General features: G+C 40.0%; 1 protein-coding gene across 4 annotated transcripts in view; it reads right to left on the reverse strand.

Moving 5' to 3' along the window:
- Capn13 (calpain 13) overlaps positions 1 to 13,698 on the reverse strand; it is an 85,189-nt gene that overhangs the window by 54,800 nt on the left and 16,691 nt on the right. For all 4 annotated transcript variants that reach the window (XM_070025309.1, XM_070025310.1, XM_070025308.1 and 1 more), the window contains exons 3-4: positions 3,656 to 3,728; positions 2,324 to 2,439 (exon numbers count right to left, since the gene is read on the reverse strand). In XM_070025309.1, the coding sequence (XP_069881410.1) occupies positions 2,324 to 2,439; positions 3,656 to 3,728 (189 nt within the window). The remainder of the gene's footprint in view (positions 1 to 2,323; positions 2,440 to 3,655; positions 3,729 to 13,698) is intronic.

The following is a 13,698-nucleotide window of genomic DNA, read 5'->3' on the forward strand; positions in this document are numbered from 1 at the left end:
AATAAAAACATCAGGCCATCATTTAATAAAACTAAAACTTAGGAACCCAAACATTACTTCCTATAAAACTTAATCACTTACAAATTAAATTTAAAAAATCCCATAGGTATGGGAAAGAATAACTCAAAGCTAAATATATTACAAATTTAAATTAAAAAGTAAGAGATTTCATGCCAAAACTTAAAAGTTCTAAGAGGGGAATTTGTAGCCTTAAAAGATTATATTGAAAAGACTAACAATATAAACTATACAATTCCAGCAACTATAAAGAACAACCGAATTTTAAAGAATGTAACAGGAAATTAATAAAGAACAGGATGGATAATGCAAGCCAAAAGATTATTTGTTAAGTAACCAACACAATAGATTCATTGAAGTAAGAGAAGCTGAATTAAAGGGAAGGAAAAAAAAGAAAAATATAGCTCTGGGATTAAGAAAGTTGATCTAGCCACATATTTACATGAGATTAAATGGATTATCAAGATAATACAATCTATAAGGTGATACTTTTGGAAATAAATAGAAACAGCCAATTTTTCTGATAAAATATGCATTTCAGTAATTAGCTCCACTAGGAATATGAGACTCAAGCAAATGAATAGCTACTGAATATACTATAAGAGTTAAAGAAATCACATTTAAGAATAGATGAGTTATTAGCTATTGTCTAGCTTATATTTTTGTCTATTTTATTTCAACTTTATCAAAAGATACAGTGATGAACAAATATTACTCAAATTATATCAAAATTTAAAAATATAGTCAGTTCACTTTAAAAAGTTAGCCTAATTCAAACATCATGAAAATAGCATAAACTAGAAATGGCTTTTACACAAAATTGGTGTAAAATTTTGAGTAAAATTTTTAGCCAATTGAATCCAACACATCTCAGGAAAATACATTATTAAAATCAAAAGGAGGCAGGATTTTTTTTCTTTATTTATTGTGGACAGTCCCGGTGCTTGAACTCTGGGCCTGTTTGGTGCCTCTGAGCTTTTGTGCTCAAGTCTAGCACTCTATTACTTGTGTCACAGCTCCACTTCTGGCTTTTTTGTGGTTAATTGGAGATAAGAGGCTCATGAGCTTTTCTGTGCAGACTGGCTTTGAATCTATATTCTCAGATCTCAGCCTCCTGAGTAACTAGGAGCACCTAAGAGGAAGCAGGATTTTTGATTCTTGTCACTGTGATTCAAAAAATGGTAAGTTTCTAACTAATATGACAAGGCAAGAGAGTAAAATATTAAGCTCTACATCTAAGAGACAAAAACTACCTCTATCACAGATAATATTATCAGATATTATTATAACTAAAACAGTCCAGATTCTATTAAAGAAAAAAAAGAGAACTATTAAAACAATGACAGGATGGCTAGATACAGATTAATATACATCATAGTATTTCTCTTTTCCAGCAAAATCTACTTGGAAATGAGGAGGGGAGTCCCAAAATATTTCATTCACATTAGCTATAAAATTGTTAAATATTTGAGAATAAATTTTCCAAGAAGGATAGAGCACCAATATGAAAACATAACCATAACATTTTATTGAAGGGCATAAAGCTAGTTCTGAATAAATAAAAAGATAGCTCATACTTCTGGAAAGGAATAATTAAAACAATAAAAATGTAATTTTTCCAAATTAATACATAAATTCAATGCCATTGCATTCTATATCACAGCGGCTTTTCTTTTTAATTAGACAAAATGGTTTTTAAAATTCGCAGGGAAGAATAAATGTGCAAGAATTACTGAGATATTCTTAAGAAAAAAATAGTGAAGGAGAACTTATTCTCCCGCATCGTACAATTCCTGTAACACTCTTGAAATCAAACTAACAGGACATGACTCTGAAATAGACAGACAAGAACACATGACAGCCATGTTGTTCTAGGTCATAGTCTTCTCAATCCTCCCATTTCTTCTTATACCCATGATTTAAAAAGTGTTTATTGTTATTATAAAGGTGATGTATAGAACAGTTACATAACACAGGCAATGAGTACATTTTATTTGGACAATGTCACCCCTTCCCTTGCTCTCTCCAAGTTTTTCCCTCCGTCCCTACCCACAAGTTGGATAGTTCATTTTCCACATTGAATTTAGTGATCATTACTGCTGTATTTGTTCACCCTTCATCCCTTCATTTCTGTGTTCCCTACTTCCATGATTTTAACTCCATTTTCCCTATGTGTGATCTGGGTAACTGACACAAGAGTACCAACTATTCTCATCTCAAACTTCCAAGACAGTAAGTATTCAAGACTCTTCGTTTTGGGGGTTGGGGCGGGAGTGGTCATAGAGCACACTAGTGGTGCACATACCCGGAACCAGAAAATTCCTGCATACTGGTGTGAAAAGCTTTGGTCCATCAGGATCTTCTGCAGACACTGGGGATTCTGGGTCAAGGAGCCCAGTGCTGCCAGGAACCAGCAGTCTCCTGGGAGGGGATAAAGCCATGAGAGGCTGATGGAATGTACCCGGAAGTCCCATCCCATAATTTCACAGGTCCTAGCCACCAGAATTGGCATGCTTCCTTCTGGAGGCATTGTTGAGTATCAATCTGAAGTGCTTAAGACTGAAAGGATTTGGGATTCTGCACTTTAAATAAAATTAGTATTTTGAAGATTTACATATATACCATGGTATCCGTGCCACGTTTAAACACACATTGATGTATACTTCATATGCAACTTAGATACACAGCCTGAAGGAAATTTTAAACAAAGTTTTTAATGGGCCGGGGTATAACTTAGCAGTAAAGCATATGCCTAGCATGCATGAGACCCTGGGTTAGTCCTCACAAGTGAACCAAAGTGAAATAAAATTTTCTGTGCTCCTATGTCATAACTTATCCCTGGAGTCCATGTGTAAAATTTTCTACTTGTGGTACAATGTCAGTGTTCAGACAGCCCCAGATTTTGGAGCATTGAAGGTCTGGGTGGAGTTAGATTATGGATGCTTAACTTATTATGAGGTTTTGCCCTTGAGAGAGAAAAAACTGCCTTATTATTACCCTATTATGAGGTACCGAAGGGATTGCTGCTAGCAGTGGTAGTGGTGATGGTAAGTGTGTGTGTGTGTGTGTGTGTGTGTGTGTAACTGACAATATGTTGGAAGTGATGGTACTAGTAAGGGACCACAAGGAGTCACAATCAGGAAACTTAATTATACCGATTTTCATTTTTCTTTTTTTTGTCAGAAGTGTACAGAATTGAAATCGCAGTAAACTTTGGTGCTATCTTAGGTAGCAACCAATGATCATACAATCAAAAAACAGACTTGAAGTTTTCTTTGCTAATATTTGTTCAGTTCTTATCCATGTAGAGGCATTCTAGCCCACATCCGGAGGGATGCAAGGTCTTGAGGTTGTCCTTCGGTAGCATTGTGATACCTAAGGCCTTCTGGATAGGCCTTTCCCCTTTCCTGAAGCTTCCTTCCTTACCTTCAGTACCATGAGCTCTGTGAGTGCTGTATACCAGAAACTGTGCTCAATGCAGAAGCCACAAAGAAGCCTCAGAGAAATCCTTCCTCCAATTTGGTGAAACTCTAATAAGTTGATTATGGGCTGGTGGCCAGGTAGACTTTTCATCAAATTGGCCTAAGAAACAGTGATTTCCCAGGTGACGTATAAGAATTGGGAGGGAAGCTCTTACCTGCAGTTCCTTGTTGGATGTCAAATCGGCTGGCACCTTCCAAAATGAAGTAAGGGGGGCCCTCTGATAAATCCTTAGGAGAAACGGGGAAAAGTATGAGCATTTTTCATTTCTTAAGTCTCAGTGCAGTTCCCACAACATTGTTCACTTGAATTATCAAGGTTAATTCCTATAAAGGTGTCTAAAATCTGAATAAAAATTCACTTTCTTTTTCTTCAGGGTATTGTGTGTGTGTGTGTGTGTGTGTGTGTGTGTGTGTGTGTGTGTGTGTGTGTGTGTGTGTGTGTGTGTGTGTGTGTGTTTCTACTGGGTTTGAACTAAGGGCCTTGAGTTCTTGCTTGATGTTTTCTACTCCAGGCTAGCTTTCTACTACTTAAACCACATCTTCACTTATGGTTTCTGGTTCATTAACTGGAAATAAAATCTGCCCAGGATGGATTTGAACAATAATCCTCAGATCTCAGTCTCTTGAATAGCTAAGATTACAGGTGTGAGCCACCAGTGCATGGCTTATTCTTCAGGCTTTATTATTCTCAGGAAGCAGATATCAAGTTGTGTATATGTAAACAGCAAATAGATAAGACAAACAAAGTACACAAGAAGACCACCTAAATATGGACTGTGGCTGTTCACAGCAAAAAATCCATCTTCTGGTCCCAACAAGCCAGTGGTTTATGAGAAAGTAAATTAAATATATTCATTACACCAAACTTTAGAAATATAATAAGGGACCGTAGCTGTCCATAGTAAAACTTTTCTTGTGAAATGGTGTCGCTTAGAAATCTCTTGAGCAGTCTCTAGTCCAGGTTCAAGTCCAGCCAGGTGTTGTATAGGAAGTCTTTCCTTTATTCAGATTTTTTCTTTTTGGTCAGTCATGGGGCTTGAACTCTGGGCCTGAGCACTGTCCTGAGCTCTTCAGCTCAAGGCTAACGCTCACAGCACCACGTCTGGTTTTCTAGTAGTTTATTGGAGATAAGAGTTTCACGGACTTTCCTGCCCAGGCTGGCTTTGAACCATGATCCTCAGATCTCAGCCTCCTGAGTAGCTAGGATTACAGGTGTGAACCACTGGCTCCCAGCTTCAGATTTTTCTTTACTCCTTGAACTGCTCACAGACCAAGTGTGGATGACACACGTCCTTCCACAGCCTCCAGCCCGCATGCTCCTGCCTTCCTCAGGAAGGAGTGCTAAAACGTTCCACAGAGGGGCACCATCTGGACAAACTGTAGTAGCTCCTAACAGATACAAGGACTGTGAGTTCTGAGGGGAACCCCCAGATAATTGGCGGGGGACACAATAGACTGAAGGCTCCACTCCTGCCCCAATCAATGCTCACCGCCCCTCTAGCTTTGTCTGTTACAAAGAGCCCACAGACTCTCCTCTATTGTAACCTGTCGGTGCAGCTCTTCCTGATTTCCATTGTATAAGTTTGCATAATTTGGTAATTGTTCCTCTATCATTGCTTTTCACATTGACAAATATGTCCCCAGAGTGCAGGGCTACAACAGTGCACATGGACTCATTTGCCCAGGAGCCATGAAAGCATGGAGTCCTACGCCAGTTTAACCTGCCAGCCTTTCATTCACATACAGCTCAAGTTTCCTGGAGGGGAATGCATATTCTGGACACCCAGACTCCCTCTGCTTTCTCAATGGCTGACTCCATCAGATGCCAAGAACGGCATGCACAGGCCTTCTGATATAGTGTCCCTGAGCCAGAAGGCTAGGCTGCACTTGGGAAATGTCTGCAGTCCACACAAGCAGGAAAGAACCCTCTGAGGAGCTGTGGCCATGTGCACATGGTTCCATGTTTATGGCAGCACTTTCAGAATGTCCTAGTCATGGAATCGGCTTCGTTGTCCATCAACAGATGAATGAAGAAAGAATATATGGTGTGTGTGTGTGTGTGTGTGTGTGTGTGTGTGTGTGTGTGTGTGTGTGTGTGTGTGTGTGTGCGTGCGTGTGCGTGTGTGTGTGTGTGTGTGTGTGTGTGTGTGTGTGTAAGGGAGTATTATTCAGCCATAAAGAAGAAGAATTTTATTCACAAAATGGATAGAACTGGAGAAATAAGGAAGATATAGAAAGACAAATAGTGCATTTTTTTTTATCAGCTGTGAAGTCTAGATTGTAGAAAATACAGACATGAAGCAGAAGTGAATCAATATGGGATGAGGCAGTGGTCACACAGAGTGGAATAAGAGAAGGTGACAGGGAATATGTAGATGGTATGCAATGTGAAAATGCCATAATAAAACCTACTTTTTTTTGCTGGTCCTTGGGCGTGAAATCTGGGCCTGGACACTATCTCTGAGTCTTTGTGCTCAAGACTAGCACTCTACCACTTGAGGCACAACACCACTTCTAAGTTTTTGTGATTAAGTAGAAATAGAAAATCTCACAGGCTGGCTGCAAACCATGATCCTCAGATCTCAGCCTCCTAAGTAGTTAGGATTACAGAGGTGAGCCACTGGTGTCTGGCCTGAAATTTACTCATTTATAAAATTAATAATCATTTCCTTAAAATTGGGCATTTCACTAACTGCTAAGTATCCCCTCTCTTCTATTGGTGAAAGAAACTTAAAGTCTCCTGGAAGTCCTGCTGTCCTGAGTGGGGACAGTTAAGATTCTCAGCATGGAAGTAGAGATGTGGCTCCAGTAGTAGAGTGCCAGCCTTGAGTCAAGAAGCCAAGCAGAAGTTCAAGACCTTGAGTTCAAGCTCCAGTACTGGCAAACACACACATAAAAATATTCTCAGTGATAAGAATAAAGAAGATAGGAAGAAGGTCATGGGGTATTGAACCTGGAACATGGGAAAGTTTGCCCTGTTTTTGTTATTGGTATTGGTTGGTTGGTTGGTTTTGTGCCAGTACTGGGGCTTGAATTCAGGACCTCATACTCTCACTTGGCTTACACCCAAGGCTAGGGCTCTAACCACTTGAGCCACAGCTCTACTTCCAGCTTTGTTTCCGGTTAATTGGAGACAAGAGTCTCACAGAATTGTCTGTCCTAGATGGCTTCAAACCTTGGTTCTTAGATCTCAGCCTTCTGAGTTGCTAGGATTATAGGCTTGAGCCACCAGAGCCTGAGTTTCCCTGTTTATCTTGACACACTGCCCTGCTTTTCTGAAGTTGTGTTCTTCTTCTCCTCTGATGTGTCTCAGTGATCCTTCAAACAAACCTGACTCCGAATACAGCCCTGACATTTCTCTCCAGATGAGCTAGAGTCCTTTCAATTTCTCCTCCTTGGCTGAAGCTCAGTTTCCTCATGTATAACATGGGAACAGAATGCATGACATTTGGGAAAATGCAGTGATGAAACAAGGTGATGACTACCACTTATGACGAAGTTGCTGAACTCTAGGTGCTGTATTTCTGGGTTATTCTCGGCAGGTTCCCAATAGCCTTACAAAGCAAGATGAATCCTAGTCTGCAGGAAAGAAAGCAATACAGAATACTTAGTCCAACATCTAACAGGGCACGTGTTCAATAAGTATTGATTCCCTTCTCCTGTGGTATCTGCAAAAAGGCTCTCCTCATAGACAACCCAGAGCTCCAAATGCATTCATTATTAAACAAGGCAGAATCAAAACATGAATTAAATAGTCAATTCAGAGTCAAAAGGACAAAGAAGCCTCTCAAAAATAGGAGGAAGGAAATGATAAAGAAAACAATTTGTGAAACATAAAATAAATCAGAAACAGCAAGAATAATAAAGTAAATAAATTGTTCTACTTGAGGTATTGGATTAATGGAGATTCAACCTTTGGCAAAAATAGTAGAGAAACCCAAATAAGATTAGAAATGAAGATGGAGTTTAGCAATATTAGAAAGATGATGTAAAATTCTCTACTAGCCAATTTAAGATACTAATAATCTTTTGGATGAAAATCAACAGGGCTAAATATATTTCAAATTAGCTAATAATCTGAAAGACTAAGAGCTTCTGGTAACATGTTTACATCATCAAAGAATACTGCTATAATATGTCTGAAAAAAAATCTTCCTGGTTTATGCTGTTTTCCTGTGGAGTTCTTTTATATTTATAAGGAAGAGAACACCCCTATTGCATTTGTTAAGATAAAAGAAGATAAGTCTGTTGTCATTTCATAAGTCTGTATACACACACACACACACACACACACACACACACACACACACACACACCAACATACACATGCACACACACACATGCACTTCACACACGGACATAAACATGACTGATTTGTACTGCCTTATTATGATCAAGTAGGATTTGCTGTAGAAGTGCAGAAATCCATTGTGGTCTCCTTAAAACATGCAGTAATATGAAGTCACAGTTACATGGGCCAAAGGGAGAAACCATGTCCTTTCCACTAATGCTATGAAGTCATTGATAAACACAAAACAACTTTTTATGTTTTGCTAAAATTATAGAAGTTATAACTAAAAAGTAAAAATTTAGTTAGAACAGAATTATATTTTCACATGATCAAATTATAAGGTGATTATTTATAAACTGGGCTCAATTGCCAACAACAAATTCATTGAATTTTTTGCATAAGAAAAGAACACAAGGCTAGATGTGTGTAAGTCATGCCTGTAATCCTAGCTACACAAGAGGCTGACATTTGAGACCAAGGTTCAACACTACCCCAGACAGACAAATCCCCAAGACTTTGTCTCTAATTAACCAGCAAAAAGCCAGAAATGGAGATGTTGCTCAATTGGTAGAGCACTGGCCTAGAACAAAAGAGCAAAATGAGAGCATGAACCCTTGGGTTCAAGCCCTAGTACTGGCACACACACGTGCCCGTGTGCACACCGACACAGACACAGACAGACAGACAGACAGACAGACAGACAGACAGACAGACACACACACACACACACACACACACACACACACACACACACACACACACACACACACAGGTGCCAATGGCTCATACCTATAATCCTAGCTATTCAGGAAGTTGAGATCTGAGGATCATGGTTCAAAGCCAGCCTGGGCAAGAAAAGTCCTTATCTTTAATTACCACTGAAAAGCTGAAAGTAGAGTTATGGCTCAAGTGGTAGCCTTGGACCCAAAAGCTCAGGGATAGTGCCCACACCCTGAGTTCAAGCTCCAGGCACACACACAAAAAAGGTAAGGACACAACACCTATGTTTCCTGTCTTTGAGAACAAGTGTTTCCTGTCTTTGAGAACATGGCTTGTTGCATCCCCTAAGAAAGAGAGGTTACATGAAAAGGTGGAAATGAGACTCACAGGCACTTCGTGCTGCCAGGCCAACTTCCCCAGGCAAAGCTTCTCCCTGGGCAGTTCCCCACTTTCCAGGGAGACTAGATACACCAGGGCAGTGGTAAAGCCAGTATGCTAGATCCTGGATCAGATTCAGGCTGGCCCACCACCCAATGGTGACTCAGAATTGCCTGGCAGCTTTGCAGACAGAGAGGCTACAGAGCCCCACCTTCCATAACTTTGATTTTTCAGGTCAGTCAGAGGCAGAGTTCTGGTGTGTCTGAGGTCCAGCCAGGGCAAGGGAGCAGGCTCTGAGAGGCTGGGCAGTATGTTAACAGGTCACACAAGAAATAGGCTAGAACCTGGCAAGAACATGGCAGTTTGCTGGTTCCACAGAGACTGCCCTTTCTCTCTGACCATGCCAGCAATTACAGTTTCTTCAGATTTACTGTTCTCTGCCCCTGTGAGATGGCTTGAGCCTTTGTGGACTCTGATACAGGAAGTAGTGATGGTTAATTTGATGTGTGGATTTGACTGGATCATAGGGAGCACAGCGATTTGGTAAATATTATTCCTGGGTGTGTCCATGAGGGTGTGAGTAGATAAAATCAGTATTTGAACTGGTTGACTTGGTAAATTGGACTGTCTTCCTAGTGTGGAGGACACACTGAGTGCCTGAAGTAGAACAAAAGGTGGAAAGAGACTTTATCCAGTCTCAGCTTGAGCCAACAAAATGGTCTTTTCTACCCTCACTTTGGCCATTACACCAATGGCTCCCTGGTGCTCAAGCCCCTGACTTAACTTACTCATGTCACAGGTTTTCCTGGATCTCCAGGTGACAGACAGTGCATTGTGGACATGGAACTTCTTAATTTCCATGACTACATGAGAAAATCACTCATAACACATCTCTCCTAATAAATACTTCAATAAGATATATATGTACATATGCATGTGTACATACTATGTGATAGTTTATCATTATAGATACTAATAAACTCATTGATAATAAATATATAATAATAATAATATTTATATACATTAGTGGTATCATGGTTTGAACCTGAGGAAATACAGAAGCCATTGACAATCAAATGAAGTAACTATAATAACTTATTTCTGGATTGTGGGCTGTTACTCCAGGCAGAGTTTGGGATGATCTATTGTTTATTATGTGTGCCAGAAGCTCATGTAATGTAAAAGCCCCTGGGGTCTTAGCAAATAGCCTCTCTGAAGTAGAGCCACACCAGCTACTGTCCCCAGTGGTCTCTGCAGGTGGGTACTGCAATATGACAGCATTTGATGCCCTTGCATTCTCTTTGAAGGCTGCTCAGGACTTCTCCAAGCATGCTACTCTTGGATGAGAGAACAGTAGTGTGTTAATTAGTTTTATACTACCGTGACTGAAATACTTGAGAGAACAACTTAGAAAAAGGAGGATTTTCTAGGGTTCACAATTTCAGAAGGTTCAGTCCCTGGTGGCTTTGCCCTTTGCATGTGGGTAGAGCAGCATGGGGGCAAGAGTGTGGGGCAGGAGAGGCTGTTCATTTAATGACAGAAAGCAGAGAGCAAGGAAGGGACCAGGGACCAAGAAACACCTTCAGAGATACATCATCAGTGACTACTTTCTCCTCTTAGGCTTCAACTCCTGTTTTAGAGCCTCCCCAGAATACTAGCAGCTGGGCACAAGCTTTCGGGGACATTTCATACGCAAATCATAAGAATTAGGTTTAACACCTTGCCAAGGCATGCAGTGGTGACCAGAGTTTTGCTTGGACAGATAGCAATGTCATTCCCTTTTCTATTTTCCCTAGAGAGCTTTGATATATTGCCATTGAGGTTTGTTGGCTAAATGGCAGTTGGCTGTCGGTATTTCCTGTTACCTGTTTTCTGATGGGACATCTTCACTCTACTTCATTTTGTCCCTTTCATGTATTTCTAGTGAATAATCCCATCAGGATCTGCTCTGGGTACCTGAAGATGCAAGTTATCCTCTGAATAGGACTTGAATTTCCCTGGGGTGGGCACAAGCTGGATCCACAGTGGGGTTTAGGGCTGAGCTCCAAGCACCCATTGGACAACTTAGTTGAGAATTCCCTGCAGAATGGGGACAAAGAGGAAAGTCCTATCTCTCTATCTGACACATACCTACAGTTCTGTGCTGTGTGATATGGTAGTCATCAGCAGTATGTAGATTGTAAATTTAAATCAATGAAGATTAAGCAGAATTAAAACTTCAATTCTGGGCTGGGAATGTGGCTTAGTGGTAGAGTGTTTGCCTAGCAGGCATGAAGCCCTGGGTTTGAGTCCTTAGTACCACATAAACAGAAAAAGCCAGAAGTGGCACTGTGGTTCAAGTGGTGGCGTGCTAGTCTTGAACACAGAGAGGCTCAGGAAGAGTGCTCAGGCTTTCAGTTCAAGCCCCAGGACCAGCAGAAAAAAAGCTTCAATTTCTCAGTGGCAGTGGCCATATTTCAGGTGTTCAATAGCCACATATGTTGTCTGGTGTCTACAAGACTGAAGAAAGTTGCAGGAATATTTACTTTATGGCTGACAGGTCCACAAGACATGGCAGATAGCTTGCTGAAGATAATGGTATCATCTACCTCCCATGCTGGGAGAATAACTGTGTAGGAAAAATGCACCTAAAACACATAACACTTATCACATGTACACATTTAATAAATGGGATTTACTATTTTTATCCATGAAATAAAAGTTCTCTTAAAAGAGGGCCACTCTGATTTGATTCAGGGAACTATACAGATGTCCTATATATGGGTGTAATTCTCAGCAATGGCTCTTATTGAAACTGGGGGTCACAAAAGCATTGAAAGATCAATTGGGTCTCAAGTCTTCTCATTGCAGGGCTATTACAGAACCTGAACGGGGTGAGGAGAGGGCTTGGAAATTCTTTACACAAAAACCTCTAGTGAATCTGATTGTGAAGAAGCTTCTACTTATAATCAAGATTTCAACAGGAGAATAGCTTGAATTAATTATGACAGAGACAGAAGAGGAAGAAAAGAGAGGAGAGGAGGAAGAGAAAGAGACACACACATACACCCAGAAAAAGGGGTTTAGTGGGAAAAAGCTTTCTGCTCCAAAGCACAGAAATCTGAGCCCAGCAATTCTGCTTCACACTTATTGTTGAATCTACCAAATGGAGCCAACTACCCCAGATAGAATGTTTATGGTGGTTTAGCAGTTGCCTGGAGTATGAACTTTGTTACTCTCTAGAAAAGGCCAGAATGTATAGCTGGCCAAGGGAGCCTGGATGCTTCCTTAGACATTGTATAGTTAAAGTTTACAGTGCAGATAGACATGGGATTCAGACAATAAATGTGTTTGAACACTCTTGCGTTCATTCTCTTAGACCTCGAATGCTTTCCTCGGGCTCATATGTTTCCTTGTAAGCCTTTGTTAAAGTTGGCTGATGGGTGGAACAGAAATTCTTGGATCCTAAAAGCCCAAGAATTTTGGGGCTTTTTTTGTCCCCTTTGCCATCCCTCCTAATTAATTACAGAAAAAATAGCTAGTGTTTAGTAAGTACTCACAATGTGCTATACACAGTTCTAAGTATAGCACTCATATTTACTTCTTAAAATAACCACATGGAGTACTACAGGTATTATATTTATTCTCAGTATTTTTCACATAAAAGTGGAAATAAAGGCAGAACGTAGACAAAAAGTGATCTACTCTAGAAAAGTCTATTGGTACATAACATATTATTGGCAAGGCAGACCCCAGAGTAAGACACAATTATAAAGAACACAAAGGATACAAAATAAGAGAAGACACATGGAAAGCTCTAGAAAGTAACATATAAATGTAAGTATTGCCAATGTGAAAAGGAACACATAGATTAGAAAAAGGGCTGGAATGTAAAATAACCTCTGATAGGTAAGTTGGAGGATAAGGAGAGTGTGGGAAGAAGAATATGGCCTCGAGCTATTCTAAGTTGATTCCTGGAATGACTTTATATGAATTATTTCACTCTGTCTCTTATTTCTCCTTGCTCTCAAAAGACATCACCAGTTAAGATGTTCCTGGAATTAGTTACCAAAACATTCTCAACCTTTTCTAAATAGAAATGGTATAAATTCCTCAATATTATAAATATAGTCTCACATCATTGCTCAGCACCTTGGGGGAAAAAACCTGACCACTTTCTAAAAGAATCTCCACTTTTGAAAATAACAAAAGGGAGAAAAGAACCCTTCAGAATTCCTTTGAATGGAATTCTCTGCTTCAGCTTTCCATAGGAGCTAAAGACCAGAAAAAGTGATCTCAGCTCATAACTTCCTGCAAATGGCTGAAGTGGGATGCAAAAGACTATAGCACCCCAGCTTTCTCTAAGCAGCATTCTAAGCTTCACCAACCCTTTCATTCATCAGAGATACAAATCCTTCTTGACTAAGGCTATAAATTGATATCTTGAGTTCTGCCTTCCTACAGATGGAACTGGGTTGGCCATCCATAGACTAGACAGGACTGTTGGGGTCTCTGAACTTCTTACTAGGCATTATCAGAAAACAGCCTTTCTATATAACCTAACCTGGCATTACAGAATCCATTCTCAGAGACTACTGCAATGGCCCCATCACTCACTCACTAGACTTCATATTATTTTCCTACTGGCACCTTTTAGAAGAAGGAAGAAAAGGTCTGGGCTTCAAGATCCTCAAAGAAGTTTCTTATCTAGCTCCTTAAGAGTCTGGAGGAGACTGAAAAGCTGGAGTCGGCTAAGAAATTTTCCATGGAGCTTCTGGCTCTAAAACTGAGATATTTCTAGAAGTTAGACCAACAAGTCTAATTTTATTG

The sequence above is a fragment of the Dipodomys merriami genome, unplaced genomic scaffold, assembly GCF_024711535.1.
Source record: "Dipodomys merriami isolate MVZ:Mamm:240054 unplaced genomic scaffold, mDipMer1.0.p SCAF_17, whole genome shotgun sequence".
NCBI classification, from domain to species: Eukaryota; Metazoa; Chordata; class Mammalia; order Rodentia; family Heteromyidae; genus Dipodomys; species Dipodomys merriami.